We start from the raw sequence: 27,575 nt of genomic DNA on the forward strand, positions 1-27,575 counted from the left end.
AGCAGAGCACTCTGGTTTCCCCCACCTTCAACCTTGGCTTTGAAAAAATGACTTGTAGGTGGGAAGGAGTGGATTTCTCTCATCTGGGATCTAGATCTATGCAAAGAACCAGAGAAGAGCACAGGGAAGAGATGGAAAATGAGAGAAAGGGAAACCCGAGATATTGTTCTTTCATATCCCATGGCACCTGCTGCTAGCTCTAGCTCTGGACTTCTTCCACAGTGAGTCAAAAAAAGCCCCTTTCTTACTTTAGTTGGTTTGAATGTGGCCTGCTGCTCTTTGCAACTGAAAAGGGGACTAGAGCACTTGCGGCTCATTTGACCTCACCACTGAATTCAACCCTTTTGACCAGGTAGTGATCCCAGAAACATGTGAGTTGGATGGGGCTTCCCGGTTTTTAAGTGATGAAGATGGAATTTACAACCAGGTTGTCAGTTGCAGAGCGTGAGCTCTTAACAGTGCCTTCCAAGGCCGTTCGGTGAAATGTACCCATTATTTTCTGTGTGCCAGGCACGAGGCAAAGCACCAAACACACCTGCTCTCAGCCTGTCAGCTGCGCTGCCACACACTGTGGCCTCACACGTGCCTGGATTTTTATTTCTGGGCTTTTACTCAGGCTATTTTCTCCACCCAAACATGTTTTCTCCCTTGCCTCTGCCTGGCAATATTCACTTACCCTTCAAATCTTTAGTCAACTATCAGATTCTTCTGGAAGCCTTCAAGGTTACCTCACCCTGGAGCGATTACTTCCTTCTTTGAGCTTTAAGGTCTTTGACTTGAACACCCTGCTGGATGGGTGTCTCTGAGGGCTAATGGCATACTAACGTTAGGCGTTCTTAAGGAGGTTGGGGCAATTGGTGGTTTGAAGTCACCAGATTTCCACACCAGTCATTTTAAGGGTAACTGTGCACAATTCTGCACTCTTTTTTGGTAACAAGCAGTGCCAGTGTCATGGTTATGAGCAATAATTTTGGAGTCAGACAGAGCTGGGTTGGAATCTGGCTCTGCAGCCCCAGTGTGGGCAACCTTCAGCAGATTGCTTTTTCTCCTGGAGAATTGCATCAGGCTCTGTGTTCAGCATGGAGTCTGCTTGTCCCTCTCCCTCTTCTTCTCCCAGCCCTGCTCATGCTCACCTGTGTTCTTTCTCTCTCTCAAATAAATAATAAAATCTCTTTAAAAAATGTGAGTTGATTTGAACTTCATTTAAAAATGCGTTTATGGGGGTGCCTGGGTGGCTCAGTGGGTTAAAGCCTCTGCCTTCGGCCCAGGTCATGATCCTGGAGTCCTGGGATCGGGCCCCGCATTGGGCTCTCTGCTCAGCGGGAAGCCTGCCTCCCCCCCTCTCTCTATCTGCCTCTCTGCCTGCTTGTGATCTCTGCCTGTCAAATAAATAAATAAAATCTTTAAAAAAAATGCGTTTATGGGGGCACCTGGGTGGCTCAGTGGGTTAAAGCCTCTGTCTTCGGCTCAGGTCATGATCCCAGGGTCCTGGGATCAAGCCCTGCATCGGGCTCTCTGCTGAGCGGGGAGCCTGCTTCCTCCTCTTTCTCTGCCTGCTTGTGATCTCTAACTGTTGAATAAATTAGTAAAAAAATCTTTAAAGAAATAAAAATAAAAATGCATTCAGGAATGTGTATAGATATTGGAATTATGAAGGTGGTCCCCAATGGCTAGATGCTAAAGTTGGGGAGACACTGATCTCATTTAATATGCATGACCAGGTAGGCACTATTATAACCTTCAAGAGAATACTTAGAGCAGTTAAAAGAAAACTTAGGGGAAATAACTTGCCCTAGATCACATAGATGGGAAGTGGTGGTTCTGACTCCACCTTTTTAAACTGGAGAAAGGTGTTGGAACTTCATTTGGTTGTCATCAAGAATAAGGCATGAAGCAGCACCTGAGCTGGGTCCTGAAGAATTAGTGGATTTAGGGGCACGTGGGTGGCTCAGTCATTGAGCATCTGCCTTCCTCTCAGGTCACGATTCCAGGGTCCTGAGATTGAGCCCTGCCTTGGGCTCTCTGCTCGGTGGGAAGCCTGCTTCTCTCCCACTCCCCCTGCTCGTGTTCCCTTTCTTGCTGTCTCTCTCTGTGTCAAATAAATACATAAAATCTTAAAAAACAAAAACAAAAACGAATTAGTGGATTTATCCAGTCAGTGAGGTGGGGACAGATTTCCAGTCCAAAGTAGTGGCATGGGAAGAGGTATAGTGGTGTGAGTGAGCTCCCTGGGCTGTAGGACTTTGACAAAGGAAGAGGAGGAATTTCTCCCTGGGATGCTTCGTGTGGGGGGACCCAGAATGAGGTGGGAGTGGGAGTGGAAGTGGCACTTGGAGACCAGTCCCAGTGGAGTCCCTGGGGACAGAGGCGGTGGGGTCCCTGAAGTTGGAGGGAAGTGTGGTCATGGAAATGAGAGGGTGCCAAAGCAAGCTTTACTTGGGAATTTCCTCTTGGGGTTGCTCTGCTGGGCTTCTGCTGAGGAAGGACTTCAGTTCCATAGCATGTGGCAGTCTGTCTAGAGCATGGGGAGGAACAGGTGGGACAGAGCTTGTGAGAATTGCCTTGCAAACTTCCTCTGGCAGGAACTCTGTGGGCAGCTGCCTGTCCCCCACCACACCAAATCCCCTTCCTGCTCTGTTGGTGATTTCCTAGCCCTGGGCAGAAAATCTGTTTTCATACATTTATTACTAATCTTATAATCGGATGCATACTTAGCATTTTATAAGTAAGACTCTTGGTCAGTCTTTTTTTTCTTTTTTTCTCCTTTGTTTTTGAGAGAGCAAAAGAGAAAGAATACATGCACATGTCCACACAAGCTTAGGGGAGTTGGTGAGGAACAGAGAGAGAGGGAGAGAATCTTAGACAGGCTTCACGTCCAGCAAGGAGCCTGAGATCGGGGCTTAAGATCATGACAGGAGCCAAAATCAAGAGTCAGGTGCCTAACCGACTGAGCCATCCGGGCACACTGTGGGTCACTCTTTGCCCATCAGTTAACTTAATCACCATTTGCTCATTGATTTCTCTCTCCAGTTTGTGGATACCTCTTAGGGACCTAGATATAGCTCCAAGGAAACTTTGAGCAAAGTCTCGGTTGAGATGAGAGGTGGGACCTGGAAGCCACGAGGCCACAGGACATCAGAATATTTATTTCCATGCCAGGGATTTCAAGTCACCCAATTCAACAACCAATGCATCTAGATTTAGAAGGATGCACAAACATTGTTTTTTCTTGGGCCCCTGCCTCTCCCCGCTTCCTATTCTACCTTCCCCTTTCTGCTTACTTGAAGAAATACACCTGCCCTGTATTTGTGTTAAAATGATCTCGCTGGATTTCTAAGAGGATATGTGTTTTGTTAGCGGGCCCCTCTTTAGGAAATCCCAAGACTTGCCTAAGCTGTCAGTAGGGTTTGAGCTAAGCCCTTTGTCTTCTTCCATTCATGTGTAAAGAAACTGGTGCTCTTAGGAAATTGCTTAAATTTTGTTTCATTAATCTTTGTTTGGATTATGTTCTTTCATTCACTCAACACATACTTACTGAGCACCTACTATATGCCAAAGTCCTTGCCCTCGTGGAGTTCATATTTTATAGCAGTGATATAATATTTTATATGTGTATATATGTGTGTGTGTGTGTGTGTGTATGTGTATATATATATGTATATATATATACACACACACATCTCAGGTTGAAGAAAAATAAAGCAGGGTAGCATAGTAAGGGGCTAGAGAGTGATGAGGACTGATGCTGTAGGAGAAGCAGAGAAATATTCCAGAAGACTCAACATTTGAAATTCTAGAAGACTCAACATTTGAACAGTGATGTGACTGAAGTAAGAAAATGAGCTCTGTACCTCACAGAGACAGGGAAGTCTTAAGTGTTAAGCAGAGGAAACTGAACTCTTCGAAACAGAGAGTAGATTGGTGGTTTCCAGCAGGGAGGGTGGGGTTGGGAGAAATGGATGAAGATGGTCAAAGGGTTTAGCCTTTCAGTGATAAGGTGAATTGTACACCTTAAAATACCACAATGTTCTACCCAGATTGTTGATGGGGATGATTGGTTTGTTTTTATTGTTGTGGATGTTTTATTTGGAAGAGGGTGTATTTTTAAGGTGAAAAATAAATAGAAAGTCAAAGTGGAAAAAAAAAAGTTTCAAGTAGAGGGGACAGTTAGTGTGAAAGTGTGGGGACCGGGATGTGGTTTAGAATGAGCAAGGAGGCTGGAGCAGAGTAGTTGAGAAGAAGGTGGGAAGTGAATCAGATGAGCAGACATGGCCATGCCAGGACTTTGGGTTTTATTCTAATAGTGACAGAAAGCTGCCAAGCAAGGGAGTGTCTTGCTCTGCATTGTTATAAGGAGCTCTGTGGGCCAAGGGGGGAAGCATGGAGACCACTTAGGAGGATGTTGCATAATCCAGCTGGAGGTGATGATTTGGACAAGAAGGTTAGCAGTGGAGGTAGAGAGAAGTGTTCAGAATCAGGTTTTATCATCGAGGCAGAGCAACCAGAATTTTCTAATGGAAAAGGGTGTGGAGTGTGAAAACATGAGGGGAATGAAAGAAGATACCAGGGGTTTTGGCCCAAAGCAACTGCTGCAAGAAGTGTTATTTACTGAGATAGGAAATGCTCGAGATGAGTGGGAGTGAAGGTGGCCATGGTAAATTTGAGGTGGCTTTTAGACCTGCAGACGAGGTATGGAGAAGATGGTGGTATTTGGAGGTCTGCAGTTCTGCGCTGAGGTCAGCTTGGACATGTGGATCTGGGAGTCATTAATCTATGAAAGCCATAGGAGTAGAACATGGGTTGGCAGGCTTTTTCTGTTAAGGGCCAGATAGTAAATATTTGAGGCTTTGTAGACCATACAGTCTGCCACAACTATTCAAGTCTGGCATTGTGGTATGAAGGCAAGCCACAGACAATATATGAAGGAATGAGCATGACTGTGTTCCAATAAAACTTTATTTGCTAGAGCAGTAGCAGACCAGATTTGGCCCATGGACTATAGTTGGCCAACTCTTGGACTACGTTATGCTATGGAGAGAGAATGTAAAAATAGAAGAGCTCAGAGCCCTGGGGCCCTCTAACATTTAGAGAAAGTGGGAAAAGGAGGAGGATCAAAGTGACTAAGATAATAGCAAGCAGGAAAATAAGAGGGAAATCACGAGACTGGGGAAGTACATGTGCCAAAGATGTTTTAAGAAAGACAAACTGATATTGTGGTACCAGGGAACATTGTGAAACACTTTAAGATGGGAAATTTTTTTTTTTTTTTGAATACTCTTTGGATCATTCTTGGCCTTTTGGCTAAGATCAAATGTGGAATTCTCTTTGGGGTTATCCTCATGTTTCATTATTTTTGAACTATTTTGTGACTCTGTAAGTTGTAGGAAAATGACAATATTGCAAATGATTCTTGTCCATAGAAATGAATTGTGTTTAGTGGAATGTAATTGATGCATTGGTAGAGTTCGTTAGATATAGTTGCCTGGTGGATAGACCATTTCTGCATCTATTTGTAGATTCGTAGTAGCATTTCTTACTGTGTTTATATGGCAGGGTTGTTGAATTCTTCTTTGAACAGAATATAATATCTTATTGATTCCCTTGCTAATTAATGAATGAAGTTACTGACTTGTTCATTTTATGTTTTTATGTGAGTCATGATGATACCTTTAAAAAATACCTTTAAAATTTTTTCTTTACAATGAGCATTAAATAAAATAAGGACTGAGAATTGACCATTGGATTTGGCAACATGGAGATTATGGTGCTTTGGGTAGAGCTCTTTTGGAGTAGTAGTAAAAGATTGATTAGAGCAGATTGTATAAAACTATAATAATAAAGACACTTGGGCACAGGGAAAAGGAAATAGATCAATGGAACAGATTCAGAGAGCCCAGAACAAACCCACACTACAAAGAAACTATAGATGTTGAGGTGGCAATGCAGAGAAAAAGGGTAGCATATTCAATAAATGGGGCTGGGACAATTTTTTATATGCATAGAAAAAACCCAAAATTGGATCTCCTTTTTTTTTTTTTTTTTTAAAGATCTATTCATTTATTTATTTGAAAGAGAGAGAATACAAGAGGGGGAAGGTCAGAAGGAGAAGCAGATTCCCAGCTGAGCCGGGAACCTGATGCAGGACTTGATCCTGGGAGATCATGACCTAAGCCACTTAACCAACTGGATTTTTCAAATCCTGTTTGAGTACAAGTTTCTTATTGCTACTATTCTGCTTGAGTCTCTACCCAGAGAGTTCCTCTGCTCTTTGGGAAACATAAAAGCTTGAATATGGTCTGCCAAATCCTGTCACTTCTCGGGGTCATCACAGTCCATTCTTCAGGCTCTGCTCTTGGGGACTCTGTCCTGGCGCTCAAACTCTGTCCTGGCGCTCTTCTCAGAGAAAGCGGTGTTTGTCCTGGTCAAGAGTGTAGTCCAGAAAGTTCAAAGAAAAGCCAAGTTCTGCAGTACACCCTTCCGCCCTCAAATTTGAAAGCCAAGCTTGGAAGGCGCCTCTTTTCAAAGATGTTAGGTCTTTGCAGTCCCCCAACCTAACCCAGGCTTGCGCATTCCTGCCTTGGACTGTCTTCCTGCCTTGGCACTGCGTGGACCTCGAAAGAGAGGCAACCAGTAGGATGGGGAGTGTGCGGAGGGTCGGACGGGGAGGCGGGGAGGAAGCGGGTGCGACGGTGTGCCCCTGGGATCACAGCGGTCCCGGTACTAGACCGCCACGACGGGGAGAGCCGGCGCCGAGGAGCAAGGAAGCCAGCCCGGCCCCGTGCGCTCTGCCCGCACCCTGTGGCGCGCGGGGGACACAGACTGCCCGGCTGGCCCCCCGGGGCGCGGCTGGCTGGGGCGGGGCGGAGAGGGGCGGGGCGGGGCGCGGTGCCTGCGGACCTGGGCGCTCGGCGAGCTCAGAGTGTCCAACTTGGGAGCGCAGTGCACGGCGGCACCATGCGGTCCCACAATTTGGAGCCGATTTTTGACCGCGTGGGGCACTTTGGCAGGTAGGGAGCTGGGGGTGGGGAGGAGGAGGGACGACTGGCTGAGGGGAGCGGGAGCCACGTGGAGGAGGCGCCGGTGGGGTCTGTTTCTTTCCGTTGCGGTGGGGTTCTCGCGCGGCGCTAGCGATCCGAAAACCTGTTCCCCTGCTCTCGTGGGGAAGTCGGAAGACCCGCGTCCAGACTGCTGACTCTGACCTGGCCTTGTCCTTTCGGACTCTGGCGCCGGGACCTCCTCTATAGTGAGCAGAGGGGCCCCGGGGCTGGCCGTGGGGGTGGTGAGTGCGGGCCCCGGCCGGCCAGCCGGCTGCGACAGGTGGGACCCGGCGCGCGTCCTCAGCGGGAGCCGGAGTCCCCAGGCCCCGCCGGAGACGCCCGGTCACCCTAGTAGAGGAGTGTCTGCCTGTCCCTGGCGGCCGGTTTCTCTGGTCCGCCAAACCGGCTCCTCTTTCACTTTCCCAGACGAGCGGCTGTCCAGCTTGGCCCTATAGGGTCTCCCTCTGTGCCTGGCAGGGAGTGCCCCAGGAACAACCGTTAGTTAGATTTTGTTGCCATTTATAGAAACCTAACAAGTGCCACGTACATTGTGTCGGGTGGTTGCACACAATGCTTTGTCTGATGCCCTTGCAGAGAAAAGTGTTTGCATCCTTAATGACTGGGAAACTGAGGCTGGTGCTGCCAGGGACCCACAGACACCCTACACTGGTTCCCACATGGAGCCACTTGACAACCTCCTTTCATTTGTAAAATTAATTAAGACATTAAAATATTTCATTCACTCGTTCATGGAGAAACGCTCCTCTGTCTGACCCAGAAAGTTTTCTGGAGGAGAGGCTGCCAGGTCCGCGGCCATACAGCTTGACCATTGGAAATTGGAGCGGAGTCCGAATCCTCGCCTGCCTCTTATTTCTAGTATGATTCTGGGAATACTGTGCCTCAGTTTCCTATCCCCAGAACAGGAATCACCTCCCTCCCGGGCTTGTAGTGAGGAGATGACACAGTGCTTCTCTCCAAGTTGGATGCTGTACAGAAGCTGGTTATTCTTCTGTGTCCAGCCCCCCAAAAGGGGGTTGAGCGGTGGGCGGAGGGGCAAGAGGCCCCAGTTGTCTTCCGCTTCCTCCTGTTCTGCTGTGTCAGAACCTCTTTGCACCTGTTACCTGCAGTCTTCACTACAGCTCCCCGAGATTGGTGGCTTCCCACATTTTACACTGGTGAAAGCTGGGCCTTGTGCCTCCCTCTCGGATCTAGGAATCCGAGGGTAGGGTTGGATGTCACCGGATGTCCATCAACTTCCACAGCCCACGCTGTCAACTGTGATGCTCTCCTGAGCACAACAGATACCAACTCCAGGGCTCTACAGGGTCTTTATACATTATCTTGTTTTATCTTTCTTGAAGCAGAACAGCAGGGGGGTTACAAGCTCAGCTCTGGGGTTGGATGTCTGAATTCCAGGCCTGGCTCTACCACATGCTAACTCTCTGGTTGTGAGCGTTTTACTAACTATGTCCTCATCTGTAGAATGAGGATAATAATAGCACTCTAGATATTTATTTCAAGGGTTCCACGGGTAGCCTCTCATTCATCCTTGTAGTAGCCCTATGAGGTAAGAGGTACTAATACCATTCTCTCCCTCTGTATTTTAGGGATTAACTTGGGTCATTATATCAGTTGGTGTTTGGCTACCAAAGAGACCCCTCAGGTGAAAGTTTGTCCCTCTCCAGTAATTGTTCAGGGTAGGTTCTGTCCCGTGGGATTATCCAGGGACCCAAGTGGCTGAGGCAGGTCTGTCATCCACAGCATGGGGCCTCTCCCTCTGTGCTTGAAGCATCTGCCCTCATTGTCCTCACCCACATGGGTCAGATGAAGCTCTGCATGGTGGGAGAAGAGGAGAATGGATTGGGGGAGACAACTCTTAGCCGGCCACAGTCATGTACATCAAAGTTTTAACATTCAGGACGTTCTCAGTAAGGCATGGCTGTTACTGTTACCTGGGTCCTCTTCCTGGTGGGAACAGTTGGCTTGTAAAAACAGCATGTAGCAAGGTAAGGGTAACAAGCTTATGGAAGAAGGTAAAAAAAAAAAAAAAAAACCAACAAAAAATACCCCCAAAAAACAGTGTGACCAGAGCACAGGACACCCCGTTTTCTCTGATATTTGCTTTAATTGTACTCCTTATTGTTTTTAAATAGAAAGGGAAGTCATTGTGTTTTGTCATTAGCCTTCTTTTAAGGAAACCTAGTGACAATGTTAAGTAGAGAACCCTAATTATCTTTCATTTCTCATTAGTCATTTCTAGGGTGAGGAAGCACAATCCTAATCACCTTTAAGAGAGGAAAGCAGGGCACTTAAGAATTAAAAAGCCATTCCAGGTCTTGTCCTGCAGCCATAACTGAAGGTGCACAAATTTGGACTTCTGGCCTGGGTGAGAGGGAACTGAGGACTCACACGCAGGCATCTATGTTGGAATAGACGGAGAACGTGGATGTCTCGATTTAAGGAGAGAAAGGATTTGAAATATCAGCGTGGGAATGTGGAGCCTATAGCTGATTTACATCTGTGGACATAGGTAGTTTTGTTTTGCTTTTTTTTTTTTTTTTTTTCAGTATCTGAAGCTGTTTAGGTTCTTCCCTTTTGACTTTGCCTTAGGAACATCATAGTTAGCTCTTCTATGCACTGACAGTGTGCCATAATGCTGTACCCGTATTAACTGTCTTCAGTCCCAGAACAACCCATTTTTCAGATAAGGAAACTGAGGGAGAGAAAGTTTAATGAGTAAGCTTAAGGAGTTTGTAAGTAACAGACACAAGATTCAAAGCTTGGCAGTCTGGCTCTGGAGTGCCTACTCTTAACCACACTGGGCTGCCACCCATTAGGCTTCTTTGTACAGAATAATATAAATCTAGGACTGACAGTCATTTCTTCACCTGTCACCCAAATTATAGAGGTCCATTTTCTAGGGGTTCTGGTCATCTTTGTTTTCCTTTGCTTCTGGATTTTCTGCCCATTGTGTGTGTCTGTATGATTGTTTTTCCATTAGTGTGTCTCTCTAGCTGCGAACATGGTGGTGTGCTGTATCTGTTAGTATTATCCTGCAGGGGCCTTAGGTTGGGCCCATGGATAATACCTGATGCACAACAGTCTTTGTAAGGGTGCTAGTGATATGTCACAATGCTAGATGCCTAAGAAGTTCTTCTTGCAACAGGGAAAGGGAAGTTTGAATTGAAAGGATACTCTGTATCTTTCTGGCACGTAGAATATGTAGTTATGTGAACTAGCTTGGACTGTTCAGAGACTCCTAGGTGGTTTATTATTTCTGGGTTAGGAAGTGGGCTGTGCTGGGGAGGCAGGAAGTATGAGGCTGAGAGAAGGAAGGGGAGAGGTAAGCTCACAATCATCCCCAAGAACGTGTTTGTGTGGCATGCTATGGAGTTCAGGTGTTAGGAAGGTCACCTTGCAGAATGGAAGGTGCCTTGGAAGGGTGGGAGTTTGGGCAGAGCCCAGGGGAGATAAGGAGGGTCTAGACTGAGGCGGGGGAGTGGGGGGATGTGAACAGGGAGGACTATACAGTTTGTTTTTTGTTTTTTCTTTGTTTTTTTTTTTTTAAGATTTTATTTATTTATTTGACACAGAGAGAGATCAGAAGTAGGAAGAGAGGCAGACAGAGAGAGAAGAGGAAGCAGGCTCCCTGCTGAGCAGAGAGCCTAATGTGGGGCTTGATCCCAGGACCCTGGGATCATGACCTGAGCCTAAGGCAGAGGCTTAACCCACTGAGCCACTTAGGTGCCCCAGGACTAGACAGTTTTTAACAGGTGGGATTGACTGGACCTCCTGCTTATGGAGGAGAAGTGGGAAGGCCCTCTCGGCCTTCCACCCCATGCCCCATATTTCTGCTTTGTGTAGATGATGGTGTCTGAAGCTCAGAAACAGTTACACGCTCCAGCTGGGGCAGGCTTGGGGCTGGGATCTATTTGAGGGTGTTCTGAGTTCCGCATGGGATTTCTGGATTGAGACATTTACTAGGCATTTGGATAAATAATCCAACAAGGAGGCAACAAGATCCCTCCTTGTCAGCATGGATTGGGTGGCCATTCAGGGCTGAAATCCATCTGGTAGGCACCAGATGGACAGACTGGGTGTGACTTGGTACCCATTCTAATCATGCCTCAGCAGGGCGTTGGTGACTCCTTTTCCCGCTGTCTGGGGCTTGTAGATATAAAATGTTTACGTTGATATATTACATATACACAGAAAAGTATACACTGTTATCTACAACCTGATGAATTACCATGAAGTAGCACCGCCAGACCACCCATTCTCACACCCTCTCCCAAGCACTCCCCCACCCCCACTCACTACTGTCCTCATATCTGCTGCCATAGGTGAGTTTTGCCTGATTCTAAAGATTTTATTTATTTATTTGAGAGAGAGAGAGAGAGAGTGAGTGTGTGTGAGCACAGATGGAGAGGGAGAGGCAGGGAGCCTGATGTGAGGCTCAACCCCAGAACCCTGGGTTCATGACCTGAGCTGAAGGCAGATACTTAACCAGCTGAGGCACCCAGGTACCCCTAGTTTCACCTGTTTCCAAATTTTATATAAATAGAGTAAAAAATCAGGTACTTTAGGTCTGGCTTCTTTTGTTCAACATCATATATGGGAGATTCACCCATATTGTATGTCACAGTACTTTGTTGATTTCCACTGGTGGACACTGTGTTGTGGCATGAATATTCCATGATTTATTCATCTGCTGTTAGACATCTAGATTGTCTCCAGGTTGGGCTTATCACATGTAGCTTGTCTTGTCTACATCTTTTAAGGAGTAGTATGAGGGTGAGGGAAGGAAGGGGAGACATAAGTTCACAATCATCCCCAAGAACGTTTTTTTATGGCATGCTAAGGAGTTCAGATATTAGGGAGGTCACTTTGCAGAACAGAAGGCGTGTTGTAAAGGCAGGAGTTTGTACCCGCATTCTGTTGGGTGCATACTGGGGAGAGGAATCACTCTGTTGCTGAGTGTGCCTGTGGTCAGCTGCCAAACAGAATCGCAAAGTAGTTATAACACATTATGCCTCACAGGCTGTTTGTGAGAGTTCCAGTGGCTCCACAACAGTTATTAAGTATTTCGGATGTCAAACCTTGGATCAACAGGTTGTTCAGCCAGAGAATTTGATTTCCTAGGGTAGTGTTTCTCATCCATATCAAGATCTCTTGGGAAACTTTTCAATCTTATATAGAGTTCTGGATCCTACCTCAGACCTCCTGAAATACAGTCACTACGGGTGGGAGAAGACAAATCCTAACTTCAGAGGCCTGCCAGGGTGTGTGGGGTGTGTGTGTGTGTGTGTGTGTGTGTAGGGAGTTCGAGTGTTGACTGTGGGGTTCAGGCTGCCAGGGGAAGGAGTTCAAACCAGGAAGGCAGCAATGAACTAGAGAAGGTGGTGGGTTCCGAAGACTGGGCACCTGGTTGGTGCTGGGAATGGGGTCAACGGGAAGGACTAGAGGCGCTGGGAAGGGGGAGGTGACGGTCAGTGGAATGTGAGCTTTTCAATGGTGGAAGCGTTCTAGGGGATGAAACTATTTAGGTACCAGCCCAGGTGCTAAAGTGTGTGAGCCAACACCCAGTGACCAGGACAAGGCCGAGTAAAGTGTTACGCACATAGCGAGCTACAGGTATAAACAGGGGCAGGGAGGGAAACGAGAAACCTCTGCTGTGCAAGAACAGACCCATCTAGAATCTGCCTGACAGAAACAGAACCACTCAGATGGGATTCTCGAATAGGCCCCTTCTAGCTAGTGATCATCCTTAACAGGCTGGGAAATGCTTCCTGAGAGATTGCCAGGGAGGGAAGAAAAACCTCCTGAATTCATCAGCCTGTTGCCTGGGAGCCGGTGACCCACCAGCATTGCCAGGTGCTCATAGGTAGCTCAGTGTGTGCAGGCCAAGGGCAGAGCCTTGACCCTAGGACTCTACGTGACATCTAGGAACCTGAGCCTCGGGGTTAGTGACCTGGAGGGCTGAGGGGCTCCCACATGACCCTTTCAAGCTATGGTCTTAGCCTCTCGGGATCTTTTGAGTCTCAACAGGTCAGGCTTGTCTTTCCAGCCTGCTGTTCCTATCCAGTCCCTCTGTGTGGACTCGGTGAGGCAGATTTCTGATAGTCTTTCTTTGAGCAGGGGCACGTTTTCTGGAAAAACAGAGTTGGCTCCCCTCTAGCCCCAAGGACTCAAGCTTTGGGGCTCTAGGCTCTTCTCTTGGTTGCCCATCCCCCAGAGACCCCGAGAAGAGTATCTGTGTGTTCTCCCTCCCTTTCTGCTACTAGAAAAAAGTCACTTGATTCTGGCTTACCTTTAGCTTTGTGTTTTTCTCTTCTGAACTAGCTGCCGGGGCCAGTGCCAGATCCAGAGTTGAATTTTGAAACTGTGGCCAGCTCCGGCATGTGGCGTCCTGATAGCTACAACCCACTAAGTTGATTCCATCTTACTTTTTTTTTTTTTTTAAATCTATGTGGGGTTCTATGAGAAGTGAGGATGCCACGTACCATCTTGGCAGTCGTCCCTGAGGACTTGGGGGGTTGCCTTCTTGCTGACTTCACATCACCACTTCTGCGACTTTGCTTAGCCTTGCCAGCTTGTGATAGCCTTCAGAGTGGGGTGTTCACCACGTGGTGGGCCAAGATGATCTTTTGGAGTACCACAGAAAACACCCATTTTACATATGAACGTGTATACAAGTAAATATATATGTTAATTTTTATTTCAATATGCACAAGGTGTTAATTTAGTATATAAATATTATATATCCATATATGTTCATTTTATACATCTCTGCACACACATACACACACTCTTTTTTTTTTTATGCTGATGAAGAACCCAGCTAAAAAAAGACTTTCTCAAAATTCTTTATACACTGGCCTCTTGAGCACCTCTCTTTACCAGAAGCATTGAGGACACATTAACCTCAGTGCTGTTTACTTGAACCCTGAGGGATGCTGGGACATTCTACAGACACCACACTACACACCAGGCAAGGTGCTATAGGAGATTCGAAAGTGGCTGCATTACAGTTTCTACCTTTATGGGACTTTCTTTCAACCTATTATGGGCCTTTTATTGTTATTGATTTGGTAGAGAAATAGAAAACGTTCACCTGGTGTTCTCTAAAAACTCAACATAAAGAACAGGAGTGCACTTAAGCTGTCTGTCGTGGCCAGAGAAGAGAAAGAAAGCAATGGGAGAGAACATGAGTAAATGAATGACAGGTGTTTCGTTCGTGGGGGATGAGAAGAGTGGAGCGAAAATACCGCAGGGGGAATAGGCAAGGCCAGCAGTTCTCACAATGTGCCCTGTGCCATCTCGGGGTCTGCAAGGTCCAAACCGCTGCCATGGTAACACAGAGACATTAGTTGCCATCTTTACTCTCATTTTTCATGAAGATACAATAGACTTCCAGAGGCTAGCTGAAGTGTAAAAATGTATCAGATGGAATGCAGCCACTGACTGGAGAAACTAGGGGTCTTCTTTTAATCTAAGTGGTGTGTGTGTGTAGGGGGGTGTTGAAGATTTTATTTTTAAGCAACTTCCACACCCAATGTGGGGCTCAGACTCACAACCCCAAGATCCAGAGTCACACGCTCCACTGACTAAGCCAGCCAGGTGCCCCATTTTTATAAGCTTTAAATGCAAAATGCCACCATTCTTCTTACTAATTTTGTTTCATTTTGTTTTGAAAACTATAGCTGTATGTTCTTTAATGTTAACATGAAATGGGCTTATTAATAGGTTTGAGCGGATGAATAAATATTTAAAGTGTTCTCCATTTTAATTTTTAATACATACTGGCAACTCACATAAAGATAAGGCCCTTGGGATCCTCAAGATTTCTAAGAATATAAGGCCTCCTGGGAACAAAAAGTTTGAGAACAAGGGAGCTAAAGGATGGTCGGAAGTGCCTTCCAGGGAGGGGGAGCTCTAGGACCAGGTGGGTGGGCAGCTCTGAGAAGTAGACGGGAAGCGGAAGATCACATATGTCAACAGCGCCATTTAGCATCGATGTGCTCTGACGGCAGCAGTCTTTGTTTCCAGTTCAGTGGCATCATTGTTGTGTCTCCTGGTGGAAACATTCATCACTCTGGAGCTAAGATCTTTGGCTAGCAGAGCATAAGGATGTGGGAACAGGAAGCAACAATTTTGTTAACGGGTCCTTAGGTGTGACAGTGAGTGGTATAACTCCCATTTCCACCCCTTGATTCCTAGACTCATGAGTGCGAGAAATAGCACCATATATCGGAGCTTGATTCAGAGCATACACAGCTTTCTAGAGAATCTCGTCTTAGCCCTGCATGCTGTGGCCACCCAGCTGGCTTTGTAATTGAGTCTTCAAAAGGCTAGTCCACCATTCTTTCAAATCAGCTGCTTCAGGGTAGTAGGGAACGTGGTAAGATCAGTAAGTGGTATCAGCAGGGGCCCGCTGCCGTATTTCTTCTGCTGTGAAGTGAATTTCTTCATCATAAGCAATGCTACGTGAGATACCCCAGTGGTGGATAGAGCATTCTGTAAGTATTGTAGTTTTGGCCGAAGCATTGTGCAGGGAAGGCAAGTCTATAACCAGTGTCTGTTCTAGTCAGGACGAAGTGCTGCCCACATGGTTTCGCACAGTAAGCAGACACTCACCCCAGCAGCAGTGCCATACTGGGGCTCAGTGTTGGTCTCTGCTGCTGGCACATGTGGTCCTCATGGTGTCTGAGCCAGATCAGCTCACCGAGATGCAGAGCCTGTGCATGACCTGTGTCCCTGCCTCCATAACCACTTTGTTCATGAGCCCAATGGACAATGACAGGATGGCTTGGGAAAGAGGCCAGCAGGATGGATCATGCTATCTGCTTGAGGAGGATTTTAATAATCCTTTTGGTGAGCATTCACATGGGACACCAATATCTTCACATTTCTCCCCTCTTCCTAGAGATCTGCCCACATACCTCCTCTTCAAATTTATTTGACGCCCATTTTTTGATCGTGTGCCCTCCAAGTTCTGACCATCCAGCTAAACCATCCGCCACAGCTTACGTGTTGATATATGATCACATGTCTGGCTATTTCTCCTTCCAAGCAAAGTGTAACTAGGTGCATTGCTCAAAGTTCTGTTCACTGGAAGGGTTTTCCTTCACGACTGTTCTTCAGGCCTGTACCAGGGAGGGGCTATCATACTTCAGCTGTCCAATTTCGGGCAGTGCCTGCATATGGTGTGGAACCATCTGTAAAATCAGGCCCAAGTCTTTTACTCCATCCTCTGACTTTAGGAACTCCTGTGAGTTGCGCCATTGGTGCAAGCTGGGAGAGAGAAGGCCGTGTTTAAAGACTTAAGCATGAGACCTGAAGCAGTAAAGCTCCTAGTAGAAGACGGGAAAGCTTCCTGACAATGATGTTGGCACTGATTTCATAGGTATGACATCAAAAGCACAGGCAACAAAAACCAAATATAAACCAATGGGGCTACATCAAACCAAAAAGCTTTCTCACAACAAAGCAACCAGTCAACAGAATAAAAAGGCCACCTACAAAATGGGAGAAAATATTTCCAAACCATATATCTGATAGGGAGCAAATTTCCAAAAAATAAGGAATGGATACAACTTCTAACCAAATAATTAATAACCTGATTAAAAAATATGGGCCTATGACTTGAATAGACACTTCTCCAAGGAAAATATGCAAATAGTCAGTAGGTGTATGAAAAAGCTTCCTTTATCATTAGTCACCAGGGAAATGCAAATCAAAAGCACAATGAGATATCACCTTATACCTGTCAGGGTGGCTATTATTAAAAAACAAACAAACAAGCAAACAAAGGACAACACGTGTTGGTGAGGATGTGGAGAAGTTGGAACACTTGTGTGCTGCCAGTGGGAATGCAAACTAGTGTAGCTGCCTAGGAAAACAGTATGGAGGTTCCACAAAAAATTAAAAAATAGAACCACCATATGATCCAGCAATCCCACTTCTGGGTATATGATTAAAAGAATTGAAAACAGGATCTCAAAGAGATATTAGCCCTTCCATGGTTCTGGGTATCCCATGGGCAGCCCTAGTCACAATGGCTAAGATGTGGAAACAATCTCTATGTGTATCCACAAATAGTGGGTAAGGAAAATGTGGTGTGTACCCTACAGTGGAATACTATTCAGCCTTAAGAGAAAGAAGGAAATTCTGCAATACACAGAAATATGGATGAACCTTGAGGACATTTTGCTGAGTAAAATAAGCCAGACACAAAAAGAATAACTATGGCATGACTCCAGTCATAGGAGGCATCTAAGATAGTAAATTTCATATAAAATATTTATTTATGTATTTATTTATTTAGTTAGTTGAAAAAGAGAGAGAGAGAGAGGGCATGAGAAGGGGGAGAGGCAAAGGGAAAAGCAGACTCCCTGCAGAGCAGGGAGCTTGATCCAGGACTCAATCCCAGGTCTCCAGGATCATGACCTGAGCCAAAGGCAGTTGCTTAACCAACTTAGCTACCCAGGTTGTCCCCAGAAAGTTCATTCTTTAAATTTTGTTCTGTTAGAACTATGTTTGGTACCAAAATCTGTATTCATCAAGGTCCCCTAGAGAAACAGGACAAATAGGATATATAGAGAGATACAGATGAGAGATGTATTATAGGAATTGGCTTACACAGTTATGGAGTCACACAATGTGCTGTCTGGAGGCTGGGATCCAGGATAGCCGGTGTTGTACTTGTGAGGTCCAACTGAAGGCCTGAAAATCGGGGGGCTGATGATGTAAGTCGTGGTCTAGTTGCTACCAGGCTGGGTCTGAGGACCCAGGAATCCCGCAGGACCAGCCAAGAGAGTCCCTGACTGTGCACAAGATAGAAATCTGAGCCAGTGGGAGGATAAAGCAGAGTTTATTGAAAGTATAGAGAGAGTATAGACAGAACTTCTGGGAGACTCAGAAAGGAAAGGAGGAAATCTTGTCTTTGGTCAGGGTTCGAGGGTTTTTACTGAGTCTCGTGGTCTCGTGTACATGTCCTCTTAGGCATCCAGGAACAAGTTAGTACGGAGACGAAAGCCCAGGTGTTATTCCTTAGAGGGAGGGACCTTGGCGTTGAGATGGATGTCTAGCACTGGTGATCTGAAATATGCCTGTAACAACTTCATCCGGTTGGTCATTCTCACCTGGTTCTTCCTTGGATATTATCTATTCTAAAGAAACCATTAACTCTGTGTTCCTTACAAGGAGGACCTACTGTTTGCCTTCTGAGGCATGTATAAAGTAGGCCCTAGCAAGAATAGAAGCAAGGGGGCGCCTGGGTGGCTCAATGGGTTGGGCCTCTGCCTTTGGCTCAGGTATATCAGGGTCCTGGGATGAAGCCCCGCATTGGGCTTTCTGCTCAGCTGGGAGCCTGCATCCCCCCGCCCCCGCCTGCCTCTGTGCCTACTTGTGATCTCTCTCCCTCTGTCAAATAAATGAATAAAATCTTAAAAAAAAAAAAAAGTAATAGAAGCAGGAAAAGGAGCAAAAGGCAGGTTTTTATGGAGTCCTTCACTTTCCCTGTTTGGGTCTGAGTCCAAAACCCTGAGAACCAGGAATTCCAATGTTCAAGGATAGGAGAAGATGGATGTCTCGGCCCCAGCAGAGAGAATGAATTTGCCCTTCCTCCACCTTTTGCTGTAGTCAGGCCCTCAGTGGGGTCAGCATGCCCACCCACCAGTGGGAGTAATCTCCTTTACTCCATCTACCCATTCAAATGTTAATCTCACAGACACATCCAGAAATAATGTTTACCGGGTATCTGGGCTTAGCCCATTCTTGCTGACACATAAAATTAAACAAAGCATCATAGACTTGTAGATTTATTTTACACCTTGGGATATACCGTGCTATTTATTTCATTGCTCAAATTGTGAGCTTTTTGATTGATTCCTGTGTCCCTGTGACATGCCCCCTTTTGTATTTTTACATGTCTCTTTACTTTCTGATTCTGTAAGATGCTTTAGCCATACTTTTAATTTTTCCTGTTCTGTCCTCAAATCAGCCATTTTTTTTCCTGGCTCCTTTTAATGAGGAAATGGTTTTTAGAAAACAAATTCTGGGCACTGGGTGTGTGTGCTGCTATTGGGATGTTGATGCGGATTGGCCAGGTTTGAGAGCCCAGAGGATGTCCTGCAGGATCAACCAGGAGAGTCCTTGGCTTTGCACAGGTTAGAAATCAAATGTGAGCCAAGAGGAAATGAGAGCAAGGTTTATTGAAGACATAGAGAAATCAGATATAGACAGAGTCTCTGGGAAAGTTGGAAAGGAAAGGAGAATGAGTTTCATCTTTGCTTGGAGTCTGGGGTTTTTATTGGGAATGGTCTGGTGCAGCATCTTCTCAGGTATCTGGGAACAAAGATGAGTGTTTAGTTGTCCCCCATAAGTCACTTATGCCTTGCAGCCAGGGGTCTTGATGAGTTCGTGGTCTTGGAAAACATTCTTTATGACTCCACGTGGTCACTCCTTAGATGCTATCTACTATACTGGAAGTCTCCAAAGAAATCATGAACTCCTTGGCCTTTATAAGGAGGACATGCATTATCTGTTCTGTAAGGCATGTGTAAGGGTGGGGTGTAGGTCCTAGGAAGACTAGAAACAGGAAAAGTAGTTTTTCATGGGGGTCCCTTTAGTTCCCCATCTCAATGTCATTACTTGTGGGTTCACCTAACAGAGTTATGTATATATGATAACAAATAACACATATATGTATGGAAACATCTAATTATTTCTGTATTTATCCATCTGTATATATATTAAGCTAAATGTGATGAATACCTTTCGTATTTACTTATAGTCTTTTTGAACCTGTAGGCCAGATATAGTAACTTGCTTTTTTTCTCTTTACAGATTTCAGAAATTCCTTTATTTTATATGTGCCTTCCAGAACATCTCTTGTGGTATCCACTACTTGGCATCTGTGTTCCTGACAGTGTCCCCCTACCATACTTGCAGGCCTCCAGGCAACGTGAGTCAGGTTCTTTTCGGCAATATCTCTATTTGGAGATTGGAGGACATCTGGATCCTGTTTTTCACAGGCCATAAAGATCAGATTATAGTGCAGCTGCAGAATGGTGAGGTCTGGGAACTGACAAGTTGTCACCGATTCCGGAGGGATGGCAATTTTGCTTTGAACTCTGATTATAATGGCCAGAAGAGTAGCTCTCCTTGTTTGGATGGCTACATCTATGACAAGAGCAAGTGGGACAGCACCGTGGTGACTCAGTGGGATCTGGTCTGTAACCGAGAATGGTATGCAAGGATGGTCCAGCCCGTATTTATGGTGGGAGTCCTGCTGGGAGCGATGATTTTTGGCCACTTTTCTGACAGGTAATATGAAGTATTTAAGTTTGTTGCATCAATGTAAGGCTTATTTTCCTTTCTGGTTTTCTTAGAGGTCAGGAAATTATGTTGAAAATTTTAGTCATATTCACACCTCCTATCTAGATACCTACCTCTTTGCTGATCTGTTATTTAGGGATACACAAAAAACCTAGTAGTTAGAGCATGTGTTCTGATGATAGCTGACCTGGGTTCAGATCCTGGTTGTACTTTATTAGCCATGAGCCCTGGGAAAATTGTATGACCTGTGTTTCAGAAACTAGTTTGTAAGCTGGTGATGAAAATAATAGCACTCACTTCAAAGGGTTATTGTAAAATTAATGCAGAAAAATTACCTGGAAATATAGCAACTCAATAAATACTTGTTATTACTTGAATATATATTATATATATATATATATATATAAAATATATATGTGTGTGTGTGTGTGTGTGGATGTGTGTGTGTGTGTGTGTGTGTGTGTGTTTAAATATACCTGCTTTTTAATAGATACAGCCTGGTTCTAAGCAGTACTATCTGTGAAATTGTGGATTTGATACACTAGCCATATTTTCTTTAAAAAAACACACATACAAATGGATACATAACATTTAAATAAAGCAAAGCTCCTCCCTATGGACATGGACTACGCTTTAAGTACATGGGCTAATATACAGAAATGAATTTATTTGGTCCCGTAGTTGTGAATTCTACAGGCATGTGCTGGGTCCCGGGAACCTGAAGGCAGTAGCTTAGGTCAAAGTCCCTGCTTTGGTGTGAACTAGTCTAATGGGGCCAACAGATGTGTCCAGAATAAAAGTATAGGGCTTTGTTGTAGCTGGGGCCATACTAGAAGTGAAAGCCAATGGAGGCAGAGTCTATGGAAGCCTAAAGGGAGGAGTGCCCAGGTCTCCCCACCTCTCACTCACATCCTGTGAGGTGCTATTTGAACAATGAAATTAGGGAAGTGGAGTGTAGTTATTATTTGGTGGCTGAAGTTATGTTTCTGTGATTAAGAATCTTCTGTAACTGCCTTCCTGGTAGTTGTGTGGAAGGTGTTGGAAATGGGGTCAGTCAAAGCCAAAACACATGATCAGAAGGCACCATGAGTGAGAGTCAGCAGAAGCAGTAGGCAGCAAAAGCAGCCCTTCTGCACAAGGACTTCAAATACTAGAATTGTCAGGGGTAGGTCAAAAATCCACTATGTTCACTGCTCTTAAAGGAATAGATGACAAACTTAAAATTATTGATAAAAATCTGGACATTGTATTTTAACAAAATGAGAAAAATTAACTAAATTTACTTATTTATTTACTTATTTATTTAAAGTAAACTCTTTGCCCAACATGGTACTTGAACTCATGACCTCAAGATCAAGAATCACATGCTCCACCAACGGAGCCAGCTAGGCACCCCCTGGAAATTGTATTTTTAAAATGTTATAAAATTGAAGAATAACTACCTCGAACATCTAGAAATACAGACCAAAATAAGCGACTGACAAATTCCTGGTAGTTGTGACAACCTGTTATATACAAGTAAAGAAAGAATGAATAAAATGGATGAGAGCTCAGAAAAAAATTATTAATAATAAACATCAGAGAGACAGATGGAAAATATGAGAGATTAAAATTCATGATGGTGGAGGGGTAAGGTCTAAAATATACTTGGTATTAGAAACTAATCAATGGAATTTACTACATTAACAGAGTAGAGGACAAAACTCATATTTGCAACTCAATAAATACAGGAAAAAATTTGTTAAATTTCAAAATTAATTCATGACAAAACTAAAAGTAGAAGAATGTCCTTAACCTGATAACAGGTATCTACAAAAAGACCTACCATGAACATCTTAATGTAAAATGTCAAAAGCTTTTGCTTTGGAATCAGGAACCTACAAAGATACATGAAACACTGCTTCTGCCTAGTTTTGTGCTGGAGATTCTAGTACTATAAAGCAAAACAGTGAAGGAAAAAAGAGGGAGAAACAGAAGGAGAGAGAAATGCCTAATCAGAAAGAAGAAAAAAAGACATTATTTTTAGCATATAATTGTGTATGAAGAAAATCCAGCGGATGAAGTTAGAATTAATGAACATTTAATGAGGTTGCTCGATATGTTATCAATACATATAAATTAATTATGTTTATATCTACTAGTAGTAAATAGAACAATTTTTAAATGCCATTGCAGAGTCCAGAAATGAAGTCATACTTACACAGTCAATTAATCTATAACAAAGGAGGCAAGAATATTGATGGGGAAAAGACATTTTTTTCAATAAATAGTGTGGGGAAAACTGAACAGCTGCATGCAAAAAAATGGAACTGGACTACCTTCTTACATCATACACAAAAATAAGTTCAAAACGACTTAAAAAACCTGAATATGAGACCAGAAACCATGAAATGCATAGAAGAAAACATAGGCAGTAATCTCTTTGACATTGGCCTTAGCAACATTTTTCTAGCGATATCTCCTCAGGAGAGGGAAATAAAAAACAAAAATAAACTATCAGGGCTACCCAAGAATAAAAGCTTTTGCATAGTGAAGGAAACCATCAACAGAATGAAAAGGTAGCCTATGGAATGGGAGAAGATATGTGCAAATGATATATACATAAGGGGTTAGTATTCAAAAGCTACAAAGAACTTATACAACTCAACATCAGAAAAACAATCTGATTAAAAAATGGGCAGAAGAAAAAGAAATAGGCAGAAGATGTGCAGATGGCCAACAGACATGAGAAGATGCTCAACATCACTAAATGCAAATCAGAACCACAATGAGATACCACCTTACACCTGTCAGAATGGCTAAAATAAATTAAAAAAAAAAAACAAGAAATAACAAGTGTTGGTGAAGTTGTGGAGAAAAGGCACCCTTGTGCACTATTGGTGGGAATATAAATTGGTGCAATCATTGTGAAAAAATAGTATGGAAGTTTCTCAATAAATTAAAAATAGGAATATCATATGATCCAGTAATTCTATCATGGACTATTTACCCAAAGAAAAAGGAAACACTAATTTGAAAAGATATATGTATTCTTATGTTTACTGTAGCACTATTTATAATAGTCAAGATATGGAGGCAACTTAAATGTCCATTAATAGAAGAAGGGATAAAAAAGTTGTGATATATAAATAGTATATTAATAGAATATATTTTATTTATCAATATATTATATGTTAATAAATTGAAATAAAATGTATCAATATGCTAATAACACAGAATGCATAATATGACCTAACATTAATAATTATATAATTATTATATAAGTATAAATATGTACTATATAATAAATATAAATATACAATAAATATATAACTAATAATATAAAATAAAATAATAAATATTAATAAAAGTAATATTAATTATAATAAAATGTAATAATAGAACTTATAATATATGTAATATATATAATGTTACATGGGTGAATAATATTCCAGCCATTTGCAGCAACATGGATGGACCTGGAGGGCATCGTGCCAAGTGAAATAAGTCACAGAAGGTCAAATATCTTATGACTTCACTTACATGTGGAATCTAAAAAACAAAACAGATGAACAAACAAATAAACAAAAAGCAGGACCAGACCCATAAATACAGAAAACAAACTGTTGGTTGCCAGAGGGGAGACAGTGCTGGCGGTGGGTGAAATGAACGAGTGGGAGATACAGGCTTCCAGTTATGGAATGAGTAAGTCATGGGGACAAAAGGTACAGCACAGGGAATATAATAAATGGCCTTGTGTGGGGACAGGTGGTAGCTACCCTTGCGATGAGCAGAGCATAATATATAGAGTTGTTGAATCACTATGTTGTACACTTGAAACTAATGTAACAGATGTCAACTATGCTTCAATTAAAAAAAAAGTTTAAAAAATGCCATTGTAAAAACTTAAAAATATAAAATATATATGGATAAATCTTGTTTGGATAAATCTTTTTTTGGTAAATCAAAAAGTATATAAACTCTTTATAGAGAAAATGACAGATATCAAGAATCAAATTATTGAGATAAATAGATATATCATTAGACAAACAGTTGATAGTTCCTTAGGGGACCCCAAACAGAGTAGTGCAATTATAGATATAACTATGGAACAAATGAGGCATCACACATCAGCAGGAAAAAGAATAATAAGTGGTGCTGGGACACTGTATAGCCATATAGAAAAAAATAGAACTGGTGTCCCTTCCTCACACCTTACAGTACAAACAGCAGAAGGATTAAAATCCAGGGTTAAAGTTCCATATGTGAAAGGAAAAACTATATAACTTTAGAAAGATAATAGGGGAGAACATTTTCAGAATCTAATTAAAGGAAGGGAAGATTTTTTTTAAGATGCAAAAAGCGCTAACCATGAAGGAAAAAACGAATAAATTTGACTTCACTAGAATTTAAGACAAGCTAGAGAGAAAAAGAGAGAGAATATTTGCTTTACATATAACTAAAAGATTAGAATCCAGAATACTTAGAGGACTTTATATCAATAGGAAAAAGATAGACAAACCCAATAGAAAACTGGGAAAAAGATTTGAAGTCACTTAATAAAAGAGAAAATCCAGACAGCTAATGGAAAGATGAAAAAGGTGTCAATGATCTATAACATACTGTTTATTTTTGACCAATTGTCAAAAGTAGAAAGTCTTGTAATGCCAAGTGTTGGTGAGGATAATGGGTAATAGGATCTCTCGCCCTGCTGGTGTGAATGCAAATTAAGACTGCAAATCAGGAAAACTTTGAAGAATCGTTTCTCATTATACAGAAAATTTGGAGATGTGCACAACTCACATGTCCTAGGGGTTGGGCCTTGGAGATGCCCCTGCACACGTCCACATGGGTATGTGCGTCAGAAGTCTCTTAAAGCATTGTTGCTACCAGCCTGGCCATGCAAGGAACCCAGATATGCTTCAGCCATGTTGTAGACACACGTATGGCAGTATTTCTTGCTCTGGGTTGTGCGGCCATGCAATGGATGAAACATCACTCAAACAACAGAGAGGAATCTCCAAAAATGGTATTGAGTGAAAGAAGCGAGACATAAAATAATATGTACAGTACTGTTTGATGATAGAAAGTTCAAAACCTAGCAAAAGTAACCTGTCTTGTTTTGGGCTGTCTATAAACATGGTAAAATGGAATGGAAAACAAGGAATTAATGGTTGCTGAAATTAGGATAATGGTCCCTCCAAAAAGGGGGCAAGGAGTTGGGTTTGGAAACACCAAGAGAGATGTGAGAAGCTATTGGGAAGGTGGCAATGGTCCCTTTCTTACTTTGGGTTGTGAAATCATAGATGTTTGAGTCTTTATTATTCTCCAAATTGTACATACGTTTTTGTAGGCATTCTTTTGTATGCATGATGTAATAAAAAGGCAAGGAAATAAGATCTGATTCCATCATTATAGAGGAGAAAGACTTTTAAGTAGATAATTTCAATGAAATGTGACAAATGCTTTTAAAATAACAACTCCATTACACACCGTTTACTATGCACTAGGTGCTATTTTAAATGTCTTGTGTATTATCTCATTTAATTATTTAAAGAAGTCTGGGAGGTAGGCAGTATTGGCCCTATTTTAAGTACTGGTGTAGAAAAGGAGGCACAGAAAGTTTATTTGGAGGGTAAGCAGTGGAGCTGGGATTTGAACCCAGGCCTGAACACCTGATTACTACAGTACATTGTCTCTTCATTTCTACTGCAAGACCCCAGGTGATGGTCAGAAAAGCCTGCATGTTTGACCTGGGTTTTAGATACTCACTGGGAATGCTTTCTAAGGGGGAGGAAACCCAATTTTATGTCACAAGATAGCCTAGCACATTCAGGGAATTGTGGGGAGGCCCATTTGGCAGAAGGAAAGGATGGCTAAAGGTAGTGAAGCCAAACTACACCCAGCTTTGTTTTTATTTCTGGGAAGTGTGATTGGGGAGTGCGCTCGTTCGACATTAGGAGGGCTAGTTGGGAGGCCTTTGGAATGAAAGAGGTAGGAAATGGTGAAGGCAGGGGAGACAGAGAGGGTAAGATGGACACATATTGAGGAGGCATTTTTTTTTTTTAAAGATTTTACTTATTTATTTGAAAGAGAAAGAGTGAGAGAAAGCACAATCAGGGGGAGCAGCAGGCAGAGGGAGGAGCAGTCTCCCCACTGAGTAAGGAGCCCGACGTGGGACTCGATCTCAGGACCCCAGTATCTTGACCCAAGCTGAAGGCAGATGCTTAAATCGACTGAGCCACCCTAGTGACCCAAGGAGGCATTTTTAAACTGACATAATTTGGTGACCACTATGCAGGAGGAAGAGGATTTGGGGAGAATACCAACCAATTCAGGAAACATGAGGGAAAGAGCCACTTTAGACGAAAGGGAAACATGTTTGAGTATGTTTTCCAATGAGCATGTCCGATCCCTAGATTGAGAAAAAAAGGGAGAATTGAAACAGCACCACCAGCAATAATAAAAGGTGGCAGCTGTGCAGGACATGCAAATGGAGAAGAACCAGTAGGAGCAGAAGGCCAGGAGGAAGTTAATCTTGTGTCTTTAGGAATCCGAGCCAGGCCAGCGGATGACAAGAAAGGGCAGTGCGCATGCAGGAGGGGACTTGAGGAAATGCCAGCATTGAGGCAGGTGGGCCCTCACGGCAAATGTGGGAAGGGGAGTTCTGCAAACTGATACAGGGAGGGGGCCTTCAGGAGCAAGAGGGTCAGTGACACGAGAGAGAAGCATGTGAAGACTGAGGGAGGCAGCCTGGAGGTCTGTGGGGACTGGAGAGCGATCTCAGGAAAGCCAGTCAGTGGTGACCTGGCGGTCAGTGGCTAAGGAAACGTAGGAGTTGAGGAAGTAGGGATTTCTTAGGGAGAAGCCATCAGTGGAAGAAAGGCAGGATGCGATGTGGCTAAAAGAGGGAAGGGGTCCAGAGAAGGTTCTTGTCGTTGGCTGGAAAAGACTTAAACTGAAAGGAAGGAGTCAGAGGAGAGAGAAAGAGAGAGGTAAACGAAGTATTTGTTAGAGGAAGTTCTCAGGGGAGGTAGGAAGAGGCATGATCCAATACAAAGACTGGTATTTGGAGAGGAAAGGGTGTGTGTCTCTAGAGCAGAGGGAGGAAGAGAGAACGGAGTCCAGACATAGGATGTGTTGGCAAGTGGACAGAGCAGGAAATCGTGGGGCTTTCTCTGATGGTCTCTGTTCTGTGCAGGGGAGGGGTGGTAGAGA

The 27,575-nt window shown here is 43.6% G+C and overlaps 1 protein-coding gene across 2 annotated transcripts in view; it reads left to right on the forward strand.

Moving 5' to 3' along the window:
* Nucleotides 1–6,882: 6,882 nt before the first annotated feature.
* The window catches only part of SLC22A16 (solute carrier family 22 member 16), a 41,905-nt gene continuing 21,212 nt past the window's right edge, over nucleotides 6,883–27,575 (forward strand). For both annotated transcript variants that reach the window (XM_082731933.1, XM_082731934.1), the window contains exons 1-2: nucleotides 6,883–7,007; nucleotides 19,887–20,366. In XM_082731933.1, the coding sequence (XP_082588059.1) occupies nucleotides 6,955–7,007; nucleotides 19,887–20,366 (533 nt within the window). In that variant the 5' untranslated portion in view covers nucleotides 6,883–6,954. The remainder of the gene's footprint in view (nucleotides 7,008–19,886; nucleotides 20,367–27,575) is intronic.

Source organism: Mustela nivalis, assembly GCF_964662115.1.
Source record: "Mustela nivalis genome assembly, chromosome: 5".
Taxonomy (NCBI): Eukaryota; Metazoa; Chordata; class Mammalia; order Carnivora; family Mustelidae; genus Mustela; species Mustela nivalis.